Raw genomic sequence first — 18,621 nt, forward strand, 5'->3', positions numbered from 1 at the left:
GCCCAATTTAGATTCTCTTTTCAGCCTTTTCCAACCGGGTTGCCTTTGATATATATTTTTTTTTCAATGGTTTTTTTTTGCCCAATTTAGACTCTCTTTTCACCCTTTTCAAGTTTTTTTTTTGCCCAGTTTAGATTCTCTTTTCATTTTGCTACCGGGTGTTTGCCATTCGCATGCCAGAGTGTGCACATTTGGACGCACCCAACCTCTCTAGCATTTCTCCATCTCATTTTATACACAGCTGAACTGATCACATCTTTCGCAAGTTCCAGGCGCGTAGTAGTAGTACACGTCCAGCACAGAAGCGATGCGCAGTGCTGAGGACCTGATCTGCTCCGGGGCCAAGGCCAATGCAAAACCGATTTGGCGGCGTTGATGTCGTGAAAATCATCATGTCCAACTCGTGAAAATTTTAAACCTCACCATGACCCCCCCAACGATAAGATTATTACCCGCACCAACCCGGCCGCAGCTAAACCCGTCGCGCTAATAGGCTGTTGATTTGCCGGAGGGAAGCAGTTGCACACGCGCCCTATTATACTGCGGCCACCGCCATAAACAAGGACGAAACCAGCGTCTCTTCCCTAATCTAACCATTTCTCCTGCGTGATTGACACTAACCATGCCATGCCTAGTTAAATCTTAAATGAGGAGGGGAGGGGGTCACGCCATCGTCGCCCCCAACATGTTGTTACCGTGGCTGTGGCAGCAGCAGCCGGCCTCCTTCTCCTCCATCCATATGTACTAGCAGTATCACCTTTCTGCAGCGGTGATCTCATCTCGTCTCTCTGGCCAGTGGCCGGCATCGTCGTCAGAGCTCTCTCGAGCTCGTGCCAGCGCGCGCGCGGTGGTTGGTCGTCGTCGTCGTCGTCGAGGCCGGCAGATCGATGGGGAGGCCGCCGTGCTGCGACAAGGCGAACGTGAAGAAGGGGCCGTGGACGCCGGAGGAGGACGCCAAGCTGCTGGCCTACACCTCCACCCATGGCACCGGAAACTGGACCAACGTGCCCCAGAGAGCAGGTGATCGTGCCGTGCACCAGGCCACCAGGGCCAGATGAGGACCTGTCACCTGTGTGATGGATATCTCTGCGCGTGCGTGTCATTTTTGTTTTGTTTTGGCTGATGAGTGATGACAAAGCGTTGTTGGATGGATGGTGCGGCATGATGTGATGATGCAGGGCTGAAGAGGTGCGGCAAGAGCTGCAGGCTGAGGTACACCAACTACCTGCGTCCCAACCTGAAGCACGAGAACTTCACCCAGGAGGAGGAAGACCTCATCGTCACCCTCCACGCCATGCTTGGAAGCAGGTATGTACACAGTACAGTGCTGCAAATCATGTATAGTGATTTGTTTCCACAGCTACTACTTCTATAACATGCATTCGCATCATCTTTCAGATGACTTCTCACTTAGAAACAGAATATTGTTTAGATCCTTTGTAGTACTGCTTTTTTTTTTTAAAAAAAAAAGATCCCTTGTAGCACTACAGATCAAGGCGATTATTACCTACTACCTCAATGCAGTTTAGAAACTAATTATCTCATAGAGAGTGTTGCTGCACACTGAAGATGTGAATAATTATGAAAAACACGTCATATAGTTCTTATAAGGGTAAAAGATTTCAAAAAACAATTCCGACTCTATCTACTGTACATGATTCATGGATATTGTTGTTCGGCAAATTAGTAAGCATATATTTCACATGAAAATTACTAGTAATCGGGTGTTTGGAGAGATGGAGTATTCAGGATCTGATTCTGAATCTTAAGGATCTGTTAGCTTAAATTCAAAACCAATGGTAGCAATGCAATTTTCTAGTGCAGTTGCCCTCTTCATTCCAAATTAAACATGCCCTAGAATTCTAGAAACGGACAGCTAGTTCAGTAGTTCTCGTATCAGCGCCGTTGCACTCACAATACAGACTCTATCATGGAGTCTAAAGTTATTTATTACCTCGAACAATGTGGATTTGGAGTCTAAATAAGACTTGGAGTCTTATTTTTTCTACCTCTTTCTTCAATAAATATGGTGCCACATCAGCAAAATATCATAAATAATATGTAATTAATTGTCTTAGACTCCATGATTGAGTCTTGCATTGGGAGTGCCGCGATGGATCGAACCCATGATGCGAATGAAAACGACATGACACCGTCCGGGAGACCGTTGGAGTTCTGAGCGATAACGAACTGTACGACCGACATACACAATTAATGCGTGCGCGCATGCAAAGTTGATCGGAATCGATGGTTCCAGATCACCCGTAGCCATAGCAGTGTATTACACTACAATCATATATAGTAGTTGCTAGGGTATAGCTGATCTTGATCAGATGCATCTTAATTTCTCGCTAGTTAGTACTCCTACTATTTGTTTCAGTTAACCTGCAATGGAAATTGTTGTGCGATCGAGCATGCATTGCCTGCATCGTAGATGTCTGGCACGTCGTCATGGATCGTGCGCTGATCTGGGCGACGAACTGCATGCGTTTAATTTGCAGGTGGTCTCTGATCGCGAACCAGCTGCCGGGGCGGACGGACAACGACGTGAAGAACTACTGGAACACGAAGCTGAGCAAGAAGCTGCGGCAGCGCGGGATCGACCCCATCACCCACCGCCCCATCGCCGACCTCATGCACAGCATCGGCGCGCTCGCCATCCGCCCGCCGCAGCCGGCGTCCTCCTCTCCCAACGGCGGCTACCTTCCCGCGCCGGCGCTCCCGCTCGTCCACGACGTCGCGTACCACGCCGCCGGCATGCTGCCACCGAAGACGGAGCAGCAGCAGGTCGTCATCGCGCGCGTGGACGCGGACGCGCCCGCGTCGCCAACGACGACGGAGCACGGCCAGGGCCAGCAGCTCAAGTGGAGCGACTTCCTCGCCGACGACGCCGCCGCCGCGGCGGCCGCGGCCGAGGCGCAGCAGCAGCAGGTCGTTCTTGGGCAGTACCACCACGAGGCTTCCGCCGTCGGCGCAGGCAGCGGCGTCGCCGTGTACGGCGCTGGGAGCAGCAGCAGCGCTGCGGCGGCCGGCGGTGACGTCGGTGGCGGAGGCGGCGGCGACGACGGCGCGGCGGCGTTCATCGACGCCATCCTGGACTGCGACAAGGAGACGGGGGTGGACCAGCTCATCGCCGAGCTGCTGGCCGACCCGGCCTACTACGCGGGCTCCTCCTCCTCGTCGTCGGAGATGGGCTGGGGCATGGGCCTGCTGAATGCTGACTAATTAGCGGTTATACAAAACTCAGACTGCTTATATGCTGCTTTGATTCAGTTACTATGAACTTCGTTATCAGGTAGTCAGGTCAGCTGGCCAAACCTGCCGAGCTGATCCATTCATATGCTTGCACTGTCTGTCTGTGGGTGTTTTCGGATTATTATTCTTACTTGTACGGATAATTAACGTCATTTGTGTGTGTGTTTTATTCCTAGAGGAAACTGTGTTTGTGTGCTGCATTTACAACTTTTAATCAAGCTGCCGCTGGTAACTTGGCACGTCTCCCGGCAGCTGAAAAATCACGGAGCCCTGTAACTATCAGGCTTTGCGTTGCATCGGCCGTCACCCGGCAGCTGAAAAATCACGGGGCCCTGTAACCATCACACACCACGAAATTCCAGGTCCCGGCCGGCCCGTCCACATCACGACGGAACGGAACGGATCGATGGTTGCCAATGGCCACTCACCACGGATCAGTCAGTGTAAGAAAAAGAAAGCAAGGGGGAGGGGGAAAACCTCGTTTTAGCACGCAAACACACAGCACGAGCAATCGATCACCATGGCCGCTGGTCCCCGGAGTCCCCTCCTCCTTGTGCCGCCGCTCGTGCTCCTGCTCGTCGCCGCCGCCGGCGTGCTCCTCCTGCCGCAGCGCGGGTCCGCGGAGGAGGAGGGGAAGGTCTCGCTGGAGCTCTACTACGAGTCGCTGTGCCCGTACTGCTCGCGGTTCATCGTGAACCACCTCGCGGGGATCTTCGAGGACGGGCTCATCGACGCCGTCCACCTCCGCCTCATCCCCTACGGCAACGCCCGCGTCGGGTCCAACAGCGAGATCTCGTGCCAGGTACTGTACGTACTAAAATTTATATCATGACAGCGATTCTCTAATCATCTTAAAACTGCTAATGAAATCGCTCAATTACTGATCTAGCCTTTCACCCGTTTACTTAATTTGCTTATGCTAGAAGGTTGTACAACCATACTGTGCGCACAGCGCACGGTAGCGGTCGTGCGAGCGTGGCATATAGCGCCCACACCATCATGCTCACCAATCACAGTCGCGTACGGGAAGCGCGGTAATGTACACTAAAGTCAGCCATACCTATCCGTCCGATCAGTATCAACAGACACTCTAAACGTAACTACTGCAGTATTTTCACTGCAGAAGATCAGTACCTAAACTTGCCACTATCTTTTTTTACTACATTTTGCCATCCAAACACGGATAATTAAGGTAGGATAAGACCTGTTTTCGGTCACTTAGATGGGCCTATTTAGGTCATAGCTACTAATCTTAGCAGCTAGCTATAAGAGCTGATAGATCAAAACATTTTTTAAGTCACAAAACACTTTTTTTTCTTTTTTTAAGTAGACAACATGCTTTCAAGATTGTAACTTATTTTGGCTTTTTAGGATATTCTGGCTTTTTCTAGAAACATAGATGTTGCTACTATGTCTATGGTGTGGAACCGGATGAGGCAGAGGTGGGTGAAGCTAAGATGGAACGAGGGCAAGGACCACGGTACGGAGCTGACAAGGGCAATGGCCATGGTGCGGAGCCCGGCGTGGGCGAAAAAACCAAGCTGGGGCGGGGGCACGGGGTGGAGCCAAGAGAGGATGGCGGCCATGGCGTGGAAGTGTGAGGGTCTGTGCAACTATAGCGCGCGACCATGGTGGGCGAGGACAGCTGTGATCAGAGAGAAGAGGAACGAACCATTGCTAACAAAAATCAACACATCAATCCATTCCCACTCTTTCTTTCCTCCAACCAAACATAAACAGAGATAACTCTATCCACTTATTAAACACAGAGATAGAATAATACAATCCAAAAAAAATTGAAACAACACTAGTTGACCATAGAGATATTATTTCTCTCAACCGGTTTTTAACAATTAAACCACTGAACCAGTGAACCGAGAGATTCACTGGTCGATGTCCGATCCGGTCCTCATAATGGGGTTTGCACAAGCGAGGTCATTCGCCCAATCTCGTCCAGGATCCCGTCCACATTCACGAGCCCCCCGAGCCCCTGACCCAGCCAGCCGGGCCCCACGGTCGCTGCTCGTGGGACACAAAACTACGCCCACGTGGCCGATGTGGGCCCAACGTGGCCACGCTGCTCCACGCTAATTCCCCTCTCCCTGTCTCCCATAGTCCCGTCACAGCCATCATCACCCCACCGCGGCGACCTTGGCACTCCGACCGATCCACCGTCCCCACCCAATGGCCACCCGCCTCGCCATCGCCGCGCTCCTCCTGCTCGCCTCCGCTTCCTCCGCCGCGGCCGGCGAGGAGGGGACCGAGAAGGTGGCCGTGGCGCTGTACTACGAGTCGCTGTGCCCCTACTCGGCGCGCTTCGTGGTGAAGCACCTCGCCAAGGTCTTCGTGGACGGCCTCCTCGAGGTCGTGGACCTCACGCTCGTCCCCTACGGAAACGCTCGGATCCACGCCGGCGGAGTGATCTCCTGCCAGGTAGAGCACCGCCCGATCCGCTCCCTCCTCGCGTTTCCTTGTGCAACTTCGTCCGGAATTGTGGTCCTTGACCTCGCATCCTGGGTGTCGGTGTCACTGCTTGCTTGCTGGAGTAGAGTACTACTCCTAGTTAATCTGAGACAGAATTGGGGATTTCGTTAATTACTCTTACTAGTAGTCTTGCAGTAGCAGTAACTGCTGAGCTGATGGCTTCTTGTTGCAGCATGGTCCGTACGAGTGCCTTCTCAACACCGTGGAAGCCTGCGCCATCGACGCCTGGCCGGATTTGGTAATTCCTCTCTCCTCTTAAACTCTGCTCGTAGTAGGGCTTTGACCTGCAAGATGAAGAATGACTCCACGAAACTCCGGACAAAACGGCAAACCTTGCAACAAGCCGACAATCGGCTGACCAAAATGATGAATCTGACATGGACAAATTAGTTGTTGCACTCTGTGATCAAAGCTTCAGGGTCTGCAGTTTTCTCAAGCAAATCTTGGGATTCTTGTACAGTACTATAGTATTTCTCAAGTCTTCCGCGTATGACTGTGTCATCGTCGTCGTTGGGCACAGGATGTGCATTTCAGTTTCATCTACTGCGTGGAGGACCTGGTGGTGAAGGGAAAGGGCCAGTACAAGGACTGGAAGTCCTGCTTCCAGAAGCTGGGCCTCGACCCCAAACCTGTAACACAATGCTACAACAGCGAACTTGGCCACAAGGTCCGTCCGTCCTCAATTCTTCTTCAATCGGCTAGCTTTTTCTAGTACTACTTCGTTGTGCTGCTATACCACTTCTATCCCATCTCGCATGTCGCATTCTCTTGTAACTGTAATTCAATGCATGTCCTAATTAAACGCAGTATTAATTTGCATCTTGTTCACTGATTTGTTCCAGCTTGAGCTCAAGTACGCGAACCAGACTAACGCTCTCGAGCCCCCGCACCGGTACGTCCCCTGGGTGGTCGTCGACGGGCAGCCCCTGCTAGAGGCAAGTTCCCTGAACTTCAGCTGCATCCATGGCTCACCCTTCGCCTTGCCCAACTGCTTAGTTTGATCAAGCTCGTTCCATTGGTGGTGACGAACATGTTTATGTTTTCGTCGTTTCAGGATTACGAGAATTTCGAGGCTTACATCTGCAAGGCCTACAAGGGCACTCCACCGAAGGCCTGCGAGGGGCTGGGACGTCTGCAGATGGTGCTCGAGACAGCGGAGGCGCGCAACGGCGTCAGCTACAACTCCGGCATCAGCAAGCCTGCAACTGCTGAAGATGGGGGTAGGGAGCGTAAGGTGTGGCGGGGAGAATTCTAATTGATTGGCGATGTGTTCTTTTGGATCATGTGATTATGTGAACATATAAGAACGTTACATAGAGCCGTTCCATCTTGCTGTGCAGGATATACAATTTGTGGGGACTGTACATCGTATTAGCTAGTATTACTGTACGATGTAATAATATACTGTAACAGATAAGTAGTTTAATGCAAAATCACTGACCCCAAAGAGAAACATATGATCCCCAAGTACGAGCCTATTCGCTTGAGCTTATTTGTACTGTTTTTCTTGAGCTGCTGAAGTGAATAGTACTCCCTCCATCTTAAATTATAAATCATTCAAGAATCTTTTGAGAGTTAAAGTATCTCAAGTTTGATTAAATTTATATGATAGGATAATAATATTTATGATATCAACTAAGTATCATTAGATTCTTTATTAATTATATTTTCATGGCTTGTAATTTTTTCTATAAATTTGATTAAATTTGACATGCTTTGACAAGATTCTTAGAATGATTTATAATTTCGAAAGGAGGGAGTATTTTTCTTTCACAATAAACTTTTAGCATTTTCTGTCAAGCGTACAGGCTCATAAACATATTAGATATTTATGTCAGGTATCTTATTCTTCGTGTGACTGAGTTCTACTATGTCTACGAAGCAGTATGACCATAAAGCAAAGCGATGGAAGGAACCGAGAATGGGATGAACCCATCTACAAAATGCGAGCAGATATAAAAAAATTCAAAGTTCATGGATGGAGTGCTGAACGAAACCTAGCTCATTGCACAAGGCCACAAGTCATACAAGACAATTATGTGTAAACGTACATCAATCCTCCGCGTGTGTGGCAACTCGCCAGTTCACCTTACACCAAAGCCGTCAGCTAAAATAGAGCTTGTCTATAGCCAGTTCTCTAGAGGAAGCCAAAACAAAGAATATATACTAGCATAGAAGCACAACCCCCCGGATAACTTCTGAGTTCTGACTGCTACACGACGTAAATAATCAATACTTCGATCTGATGTCAAAAATGGATGCTTTCCCTCAAAGGTGCTACCAGACATGTCCTGGTACTCCCTTCTGGGCTTCTGGTACACCCAACAAAAAATTACAATGATAGTTGATCTGCACCACCGGAATTCTAAGCATCCATTGCTCCTCTCATACATCGTGCAGCTCAATCCCAGGATGTTACAGACAATGCAACCCAAAGATCATTAGATGTCCCAGATATATACATCCTATGTGTCTGGATCTGCTCATCGTTGGTACATAATGGGGTTGGGCTCGAATAATGACCATTGCTTATTCTCTCCTGGACTGAGAATATGATTTCCCTTTGCATCGGTTCATGGCCGTTCAGAAGATTTCCCATGCTCAAAACTTTCCTCCAAGACTGATTAGCAGTAGGGGGAGGAAACAGGTTCGATACAGCATCTCTCTCATACATCCCGACCTTTTCCTTAGTTGTGAACTCCTAATATAGAATATTAAAAGAATATCAGGAACATAGCCTCAGAAAATTTATCAGCAAAAGAAAATAACAGCTTGACTAGGCACAGCAAGAAACTTAAGGGTGATATTGGTCTTAGAAAAAAGAAGAAGATTTGGAGTAAACTAAAAACAGAATGAAAAGCACACCGTGAGGAATAAAAAAATAACTAGTCTAACCCCACATGGCCACATGGTGTGGCTGAAAAATGATAAGAAAAACAGTGTGACAGAGAAGAAGCTTGCAGCTTACTATTATACAAATCAAAAGTTCTGACATGGCTATAATATGTAATGACTACACCAACTTGTAGAGATAAATGTAGGTGGTAGAACAATATCTTCATATTATGGAAACCCTTGAGTTTCCAGTGTCTAATAACTGTCGGATAAATTTCAAGAACTGCACTATCCATGATTTTAGGCATAAGCAATGCACGAGCAAATTAAATCAGATATGAACATTTTAGTTCCATTAACTTTGTTCCTGTAAAAGATTACTTGTGTAACAACTGAGGGTAAAGAACATACGATTTACCTTTTCATAGCAAATGCTTTCCAGGCTAGTTCCCATTTTTGGAAGATAGTAGTTGAAGTAGTCGTAAAAAATTGCTTCAGCTAGTCGTGGAGCATCAATAAGCTTCCGATGGATGGAAGCAGCAAGAATCACTAACTTCTCGATGTGCTCAAAAACTTGACAAAGCCGTTTCAGGTCTCCAGCCAAATCATTGACATCAGAATTCCCTGTTAAAACAATGGCCTAGGTATTCATGCCAGTGACCGGTGCTCAACATCCTCAAATTTCTCTCTAGTTATTATGTGGAGCAAGCACCACTCCCGTGGTGGCAAGAATCCAGTGACAGGTTAGGCAGCATCATCTTCAGTAAGTTTCATCAGAGTTCACCGTTCGTTTAGAATTTATTAGCAGGATTGATTAGTTGATTGGTTTGTTAGCTTGTGAGAAATGATAGAAGATTGGTTGGCTTGTTGCCTATGTAAACCCATCTGATGTATCCTCGAAATCTAAGCAATGAGATAATCTCCACCTACCTCTCTACCCAAAATAGGGCACCGATGCGAAAAACCTCACCTCATTGCCAATCATGACTACACCTATGTAGTCCGGGTCCAGTTCCCCCACACCACAACACTAGTCCCTAAAGGATGGCTGGCTTACAGCTAATAATCCAGGTTGTGTTTTAAAGCTGTACCCTCCATGAATAATATTCTTAACGGCATTACACATTTCAAGCTGGATATTGGTTGCCTTGTTAAACAAATAGAAGGATAAGCAAACATATAAGGTTATCTTTAGAAAAGAAGATCTCATGTGAATATCAATCCATAAATACTTCTTTCAAAATGTAAGTCTACAGTTCACACAGCTGTATGGAAAGTATAGTAGTACCTTGAAGAGATTTCAGTGTTGACACCATGGTGGCATATAGCTGATCCATTTTTGTCTTCATTTCCTTGAAGCCACCATACATGGTCTTATTCAGGATATCAGCTGACGATTTGAAAGCAGTGCGCACCATTTGCTCAAGGAGCTGCTGTGGCCTCAAAGTTTCAAGGTAATGAAGCACCTGCGTATCACATATATAAAATGCTCAATAAGTAGCATGCTAGTATTTTATCAATAGTAAGAACTAAGATGCTATCTAATATTCATGAAGAACTGAAGGTCATGGTCCTACTTTTAAAGTGATCATCCAGCCCCATACAGTTCAAAACCCTCATCTTCCAGCAAAATAAAATGTGTGCTGCTTAACTCGTAGTTTGTTTATACGAAAAATCGTATGGCACCCAATGGTTCACGCGTACTGGACATCAATCCATGAAATCTCAAGATTTGTTTTCATGGCAAACGAGTTGACGCCACTATCGATGACCTTTATCTTATTCTTATGGTATAGACAACACAGCCGAGCAAATGGTTAGTTGATAGCGGTGGTGGAGAAACAGGGGTGGGAGATGGGGGAGCGGTTGCCAATGGCGGCGACGGGGGTGAAGGTTGGTGGCTGCGGAACAGTGGGATTGGGTTAGGGTTTCAAGGATGGCTCAAATAATCACCAGACTTAGATGTGTCTTGGGAGGTAGGACAAACCTGCGGGGTGGCGGGCGGCTTGGCCGGATGGTAAGGGCGCCGCAGGCGGGCGGGGGTGCTGGTGCTGGGGAGGGATGGGTCAGGGGCTGCCAGAGTGTTCTGCGGAGGGCGGGGTGGAGGAGGCAGGGGCAATAGGTGAGTGGCAAAGTCGTCGCTAACCATGGGCTGCTGTGGAGATCGCGGTGGGGCACCTGGGATGCAGCGGAAGAAGGCGGGAGGAGACAGAAGGATCAGTTTCCACCAGAGTTGGAGATGACAGCAGGTGCCCAGATGTCATTGTTTGCACTTTGCACTTTATCAAGATCGCGTCCATGGATTGTCCAGATGTAGAAAGATGGCTGGGATGCAGAGCTAGAGGATCTGTTTCCACCAGATCTGTTTGTCATCGTTTGCACTTCAAGTTAGCATCCATGGAGGGTCCAGATGTCCAGGACACGGGAACACCTGGGCACAGAATCTGCTTTCTTTGTATATTTTAATGATTGAAACTTTCAATTTACACTTCGTTAAATTGCATTGGTCATTTGTAGTACTCCATCCGTTCCAAATCATAAGTCATTTTGGCTTTTCTACACTATGTCGAGATACATAGTAAAAACTATGTATTTAGAAAAGCCAAAACGACTTACAACTTGGAGTGGAGGGAGTAGCTTTCTAGCACAAAATGCTGCCAGCCATCCTATAAGTAATAAGATGATGAAATTATTATCAGAACATGGGTAGTACCTTTTCTCCTTCCCGAACAGGGTCAAGCAAAGATTTCTGTTCGGAAACAGGCAATGGCGGAGCATCGTTCCAGATTTTGCGCCACACATTCCCATGTTCGGACATACGCTGAGAAAGCTTTCCTTTGGGAGGCCAGCCTGCATTACCATCTGTTTTGTCCTCACTCACCCAGTCGCCAGGTGAATGCCACCGAATAAAGTCTTCAAAGACAGCATCTGGGTTTGCAGCTTTAAAAGCAGACATATCTAAGCAAGGAGCACAGCTTCCTAATTAGTAGCAAGTCAACAAGTTCCACAACAGAAGCAACAAAGAGGAAAAGTAGAATAACTTCTTCAAAAGCTCTAGTCATTGCTCATAAATTAGAGAAAGTAAAAGAAAATTCCTGAAGATAGACTCTAGAAACATTAACACATTATGTAACAAGTGAAATTTCTTGCTGTTCCCACAAAATCTTACCGGAACATAGTATATCCCTTTCCAGTTGTCCAGATAGACCCTGCAGGAACAGGGGAATGCTATGTAATTTCTTGTAAACTTGATCTTATTTAGGTAGGCTGTCTGATAGGTCCAGCATGCAATAGAGTCAGCAGTACATATAATCCAATATACAGGCATACTGTAGTTCTTTGGGTAAACCTATGAATCAGAAAGGGATTTGCCCTTCATGCATACAACAGCAAGTTTAAAAACTTACAATGGCATTGCCAAAAGCTTCGGCTGCATGGAGCCTTTCTTCATGCATATCTTCGGTCATCAAAGGTGCATCCTAAGGCACTGATGGAAACATAAGGGGGTGCATGTGGATCACAATATTAAATCTGAAGAAGAGGGCAAACAGAACCTGAGTATATGGAGCATGCATTTCCTGAAACGTATTCAGGAGCATCATTTTAGGCACAACACCAGCTGATCCTTTCCTAGATTTGTCCACTGCCTGCTCTTAATTATGAGTTAGCAACTTAACATTAAATTGTTTTTAGTTCCAAATAGACATATTGAATGAGAGTATTATTACCGTACTATTTGAAGTCTCATCTTTGTAGCCAGCACCTTTCTCATGGTTCAGTGATTTCTTTCTCTCAATGCATATCGTGAGCTTCAAAGATGAAAAAAACAAAAGACAGTTTATTCAATACGCTGGCAAAACAAGTAATGCCCTACAAGCTTAAGGACCGAGTGAATTAATTTTTAGAATCTTTGCCAAAACCTAATACTTGGTTCATAAGTTAACTAACAAATAGCTTCTAGTGCCAATTTATGAGATGCAAAATAAATGGTGAAAAAATAGTTGAATCATTCTAGAAACAGCAGCTTGCAGAAGCAAATGAGAATCCATGAGAACTACGTATCATTGATTAAGAAGGAATGGGGTAAGAACACTTAAAAAAGGCATATACCCACACCAATCAGAAATACAAAGAACCAATGTACGCCCTTTACAAAGAAAAATCAACCATGACCTAAACTTAACTCTCACTTGGCACAAGGGCCAGGAGGTAATTAATGCCTCGTGCCCTAGCCAGCCCCAAGTAATGCAGACTATATACATTGCTCAAATAACAGAATCAATAATGTGTGGATCTTTACTCCAGGACTGATTGTATATCAACCACTCATACCACCCCCCTCCCACCCCTCTCCTCTATCACTTCATAAAGGAAAAAAAATAATTTCAATTATTTTTGTTGTCTTAACAATTCCCTGTAAAATTTCTTTTCCCAACACTCCCATAGTTTCCATCAGGCTTGCCCTTCACTATCAGATGAAGTTACCTATCCACAGCCAGAGCAGGACCAAGTTTTTGGCCATGATCAGTACACTCAAGGAGGTGCTGGCAGTAACACAGGCTGTGTTGATAAAAGTGGCAAGACATGATGACATGGGCCATATTAGAGCTTGCTGTTCAGGCATGGAAGTGGTGCAGAGCTATGTCGACGCACGGCGTTAAACTCATATACCATGACATTTAAATATTTAATTATGGTACACCAAGCAACAATATAACTAAATAAATAACACTCTCTGACTGTTATAATCTTGTACAAGGAAATGTGGCTCTAGGGACAAAAAAAAGTATTGATGTACCATTTGTAACTTTTGGTGGATAAGACAAGAAGAGAGATCAATGCTTGAAGTGCTTTTCATCCTAGGCAATCTTTCTGATTCCTCCCAACACCAACGAATTTCCCGCACAAAATCAATCCACAGTACAGCAATTGCTGGCAAAAATGAGTCTTTTATCAATGAAGGTCTCCAAAAATCACAAATTAAAAGAGAAGTCAGCACATGATACAGACCACGTATATTGCAGTTGCCAAACCACAGTGCATGCAAACAGAACTGGCCAAAAAGTGAATCTGCAGGTGCACCTCTCATAGCACGACTATACTTGTTTTCTGCTTCCATATAGTTACCAGTCTCTGATAAAAAGAAGCATGTGAGTTTTTTAGATCTAAAAATGAATTTTAAGTGAAGGGTGCAGAAATGAAATTGAAATGAAATGTGACACCATGATACATCTATCTGTTTCTCACTAAGTAATGTCATACAATTATTGTTAGTTGAGTTTGAGTTTACAAACTCAGCAAAGCTTATCACTATCTACAACCTCAAAATCTAGCATTGATATCATTTTTATGCTCAGCAGCTCATGAAGCCTGCACACAAGTTGAGGGCATAAAAAGGGAAACTGGGATGTAAGTCACAGGACTAGAACTAGGTAACTATCAGATCAGGCAAGACAGAACCAGGCATATTGAATGCTGAAGTAAGCCTCTCGATGCTGCCAATCTATGAAAGTACCAAAGAGAGCAGCATGACACTAAAATTCCTTTTCTGCAAAGGCTAGCAGATCATTCTAAGGCTCAGATTAACTGATGTCAAAGTGCTATATTTAAATAGCATGCAAGAAGTACCATATGAACCGGCCTAATTACTTATATAGTTGTATGCTCTTAGTCTAACGCAAGCGCAAAATTTTGGATTCTTCAGACTGTCAGCAATGAACTTCATAAGAGATTGGCTATAGTTATATACTTATATACTCTCAATCTAACGCAAGCGCAACATTTTGGATTATTCAGACTGTCAGCAATGAACTTCATAAGAGATTGGCTCCATTATTCTCAGTAATGTTTTGATTCAGTAACTAAGTTCCTTCAAGGAAAAAAGGAGGATAAATAAATACCATCACTGAAAAGATCTTTCATAACACGATCAATAACTGATGGCGGAGGCACATTAGCAGTAGATTTCAAATTATCCTGGCCTGAAGTATCTGCTACCTAGCATCGAAAATTAAAATTAGAAACAAATTGCTAGAAGATAATTGGGATCACTTGGAAGGTACTGTGATTTGTATCAAGTTCTTAACCTGCAACAAAGTCTTCTAAAAATTGTGCCTCCACTGATGATTCATATGCATTTACTAGAAGATGTAGCTGTGATGCAAACCCAACAAATTTTCCAATAGAATCATCTACCCTACAATGTAAAGTTTAACATTAATTAAAAAATTCCAGCATATGGAAAAACAATATATTATTTATGTATGAGACACCTTCTAATGGTTAGTGTTGATGCAAAGGATAGATATAATGCATATAATTTATGAAATAGAAATTACTTGGAGAAGGTTAGATTTACAAATAAAAAAGGTTAGTACATGTATTGAGATACAACTGGATGAAGGAACCAGCTATCAGCATCAAAGGACGAAGCATTTTCCACTTCAGCCATCTCAAGGGTCTCTTCAAATGTCCTCTCTCCCCAGATGGCAGTCAGCTCAAAACCTAGGATAATCAAGTGAATCGTGTTCCTAAATATACATCAATTTGAAATATCATATGGGGGAAAAAATGGAAACATGAGGTGCAGCGAATCAAATATACAACAGGCAAATATCACTGTAGATTGGGACAACACTTTATCCCCCAAAAACTCATCAGAAAAAGACTTAGTTATAATAGCTAATTTTCTACATGGTAATCTACCTTGTATCATGCATGTACATCATCTCCTTGAATCCTTGTCCATGTTAGGGTTGTTCTTATATTATGAAGACTGAAGTCACAGAACAAGAAATGTTCACCTCAGTATTTCCTTTTTATAATGGAAGGGGAGACTTTATTCTATATGGAGAACAGTTTTAGTGTCAAAAGGGTAAAATTCTATCTCAGTGACTATGATATGTATTTCCCTGATACAACAACAATCTAATACGTAAAATATGGGATAAACTCAAACTGAAAAGTACAACTACCACTAAAATAAGATAACAGAAATTGTAAGTTCTGATGATAGATCAACATTGGATGGTATATATCAAAGCAGATTGATCCTATGTTACACGATGGTGAAAGGACATAGTTGCAAAGTGGAATGGTTCAGGAGAAAGATTCTTAAAGTGTTGGTAACTTTTTTTTTTAGGAAAATACAGCAGATAAAACTCCTACTGTAGCAGTGTTGGTAGCTTATTGACGTTGATCTGTGCCTCTTAGATTCAATCCGATGGTTAGCATTGGTTCTTCCCATTATAGTCTTTTATCCATATTTTCCTTGTAAAAGTCATAAAACTTTAGTTACCTTTAACAGGATCCTCAGCAGAGTACCACTCTGCCCAAGAGCAATCATCGTCCCATAGTTTTCTAGGGTGGTTTGCAACTTCATTTTCAGTCAATGGCTCAGTAGCTTCGGAATCTAAAGTTTCATTATCATGATCATATTCTGGAGTCCTGTAGCTAAGCTTCATTGAAAAGTGAACCTTTACCCTAGCTGGAAAATCTGTCGTGGATAGGACCTTCAAAGTCAAAAACAGAAAGACAAAGGTTAAAACATGTACAAATTCAGAACAGTTATGACATGCTGAATAGGGACGAGTCAATGAGGAACAGAATCACCGAACAGAAGTATGTGGTATATTCCAAAGCTCAAATGCTATACGTTATGTTGCATAATGGTAGGCCAGTGCTATCTTTTCCTCCTATATATAAAGAAAAGGTAATCTTGGCCTTTTTTGCAACTGTTTAATTTTGTAAAATACTATAAGATTTTATCGAAGAACAAAGACATCAGCAAACGGTAAAAGCTTTCAGAGATACTCACAAATTTTGACAGAAATAGCTCATGTAACCCCTCCAGATGCATGAGTCTTATTGGCACCTGACTACCAATTCGATCAGCTTCAAATCTTCGAGTAAATACAGTTCCTAAATTTTGAATCCCTATATAGGCTTTCCGTGAAGGGTCATGAACTGGTACAAACGCTGGCCAATTACTAAATGCAAAATAATTAGGTCAAATGACAGTGATAATGCTCGTCAGGGAATCGGTACTATTTAAAACTTACTAACCTGCCACAATTAGAAAGAGCAATTGCTACAGAACTTAAAAGCTTTGTCGACTCCGGATCATCGAGAATCACACCACTGGCACTCAGCGGAGCAATTATCTGTGAGCACATAAAAACGCTATGAGTAGTGAGTTTAATGATGCAAACTAGCTTATGCACAATTATTAGGTTTTAGTGCTGAATGCTCCACTACATATTAGAGCTTGGCAAAAATTTTGGAAAGGTATATAAAAAATTGTTGCGCTGTAATTCAGGTTGGCACACATGCAATTGCTTTATACTGAAATAAAATTCTGTACAAGCAAAAAAGAAACAAAAAATATTTGAAGTGATAAATGCACCCAGCAGAAAAACCAAAGAACAGGTCCTTGTATAACTGGACTAAATGCAACAAAGAAAATCATACCAAAAACTCATCGACTCCAAATGAGAGCTGCATGCTATGTGTATCATCGTCCCAATATGAGTTTTGGCCTACAGATAGATATTAGTGACTATGAGAATTGAGAAAAAAAATATTAAGCAAAGCTATTTGGAGAAGAATAACATGACGTACCCAAATTGTTGAAAGTGTTATAGTTTAACCAAATAAACTAACCTTTTGCAGATTTCATGAAATGATATTCCATAGAATAGACTCTTTTCCCATGCTTCAGTTCACGCTTGATCATATATAAGTTTTCAAAGGGAGGAACACCCTCTGCACCTTTTTGCTACAAAAATATATGTTAGCTAACAGATCAATAAATTATCACATAAGGATGAATATCAGGTCCCCCATACAGAGCTCTACCATTAAGATCTTCACGCCATCTGCAAGCCATTGACGGCAAATAGCCTCTATCTCAGATATAAACCTGGATGTTCAAGAAACTGTTAATAATCCTTTGCACATAAGTAAATAAACTTGACTGAACATTAGAATAAGAAACTTGGATAGCATCATTGTAAGCATTATTGCAGATTTGCAGTACCTTTCCCATGATGAAGCAATGGTGAAATCATCGAACCGCTCAAGCTGTGGACAGAAATGAAATATGATAAATCAATAGACAATTTTCAGCTCAACAGAATTTTGACTTGTTAAATGCATAGAGCTGCACCCAGTCAGCCTTAAATAAAGCAACATTGTAGAAAGACGTCAAGTTACATGTTCCCAATTTAAACAGTGCGGCAAATGGTACCCAAAAGGCACAGAAGCTGCAGTTACCGAGCAAGTAGCATGATGGACAGGCACACATTATGCAATTGAGCATCAGTCATCATAAAGTATTGTTACATATGATCCCAAAAGAAAAACCGCCAGGTTTTTCTGCCTCTTATAGGAAATCGCAGCAGAGAATGTGCAAATGCACGTTCCTTAAGCAAAACACTCTAAATAGCACAACACAGGCTACATCAACTAACCAACACACTCGTGAATCGTAAACTGCAGACCAATGCACTGCTCTTTCGCGAGCAAAACACCGTTCGAATTCTCCAGAAGTAGCCTAAAAACTTCAGCAATTGAAACTGTGAACCTAGCAACTACAGCGTACTACCCCCAATATCAATCCCCATCACGCAAAGACAGTACCAAACCAAACGCGGTTGGTCCAAATATCGAACCCGAACTGCGAGCACGGGCGTGAGCGTGAAGGAAGCAAAAGCGCGAGTACCTCCTCTTCGGCCTCCTCCTCCTCCTCCTCGGCCTCCTCCAACTCTTCGTCCTCTCCGATCCGACGGTGCTTCGCGTACCTGGAAGAGGATGTGGAAGCCATGGCGGCGCGCTCCGCTGGCTCAGCAGGGGCGAGCCTCGAGTGGCGCGGTGCTGTCGCGTGAAGCTGTTAGACGCGTTCCCGTTAGATCGGCAAGGGGGGAGAAGCCGGGGGGACGGATGGGAAGGGAAGCGGAGAAGCGTGATGCGTCGATGGCCGATGGCCGATGCCTCGTCGACCGACGGAGACGGACCGAGTTGGCAGTTCGTGCTTCTGGTGATTGTACC

General features: G+C 44.3%; 3 protein-coding genes across 4 annotated transcripts; 2 read left to right on the forward strand and 1 right to left on the reverse strand.

Moving 5' to 3' along the window:
- Positions 473–3,455, forward strand: LOC8081124 (myb-related protein Zm38). Its single transcript, XM_002465366.2, has 3 exons — positions 473–1,020; positions 1,179–1,308; positions 2,502–3,455. The coding sequence occupies exons 1-3, from the start codon at positions 888–890 to the stop codon at positions 3,223–3,225; spliced, it is 987 nt and encodes a 328-aa protein (XP_002465411.1). The 5' UTR covers positions 473–887; the 3' UTR covers positions 3,226–3,455.
- LOC110431302 (gamma-interferon-inducible lysosomal thiol reductase-like) lies at positions 3,665–7,231 on the forward strand. 2 transcript variants are annotated; one of them, XM_021450298.1, is made up of 5 exons: positions 3,665–4,057; positions 5,912–5,977; positions 6,260–6,406; positions 6,582–6,674; positions 6,794–7,231. In XM_021450298.1, exons 1-5 carry the CDS (start codon positions 3,776–3,778, stop codon positions 6,992–6,994), a joined length of 789 nt encoding a protein of 262 aa, XP_021305973.1. In that variant the 5' UTR covers positions 3,665–3,775; the 3' UTR covers positions 6,995–7,231. The 2 variants fall into 2 exon arrangements, with proteins under 2 accessions (XP_021305973.1, XP_021306003.1); XM_021450328.1 differs by lacking the exon at positions 3,665–4,057 and adding an exon at positions 5,202–5,688.
- LOC8084027 (rab3 GTPase-activating protein catalytic subunit) lies at positions 7,719–18,616 on the reverse strand. Its single transcript, XM_021450263.1, has 21 exons — positions 18,296–18,616; positions 17,612–17,655; positions 17,431–17,494; positions 17,236–17,350; positions 17,044–17,111; positions 16,639–16,736; positions 16,391–16,562; positions 15,872–16,085; positions 14,952–15,078; positions 14,661–14,770; positions 14,475–14,564; positions 13,585–13,707; positions 13,373–13,506; positions 12,303–12,383; positions 12,129–12,221; positions 11,982–12,053; positions 11,744–11,783; positions 11,288–11,532; positions 9,863–10,040; positions 8,993–9,198; positions 7,719–8,440 (listed from the first exon to the last, which is right to left on the reverse strand). The coding sequence occupies exons 1-21, from the start codon at positions 18,395–18,397 to the stop codon at positions 8,141–8,143; spliced, it is 2,676 nt and encodes an 891-aa protein (XP_021305938.1). The 5' UTR covers positions 18,398–18,616; the 3' UTR covers positions 7,719–8,140.

The sequence above is a fragment of the Sorghum bicolor genome, chromosome 1, assembly GCF_000003195.3.
Source record: "Sorghum bicolor cultivar BTx623 chromosome 1, Sorghum_bicolor_NCBIv3, whole genome shotgun sequence".
Lineage (NCBI taxonomy): Eukaryota > Viridiplantae > Streptophyta > Magnoliopsida > Poales > Poaceae > Sorghum > Sorghum bicolor.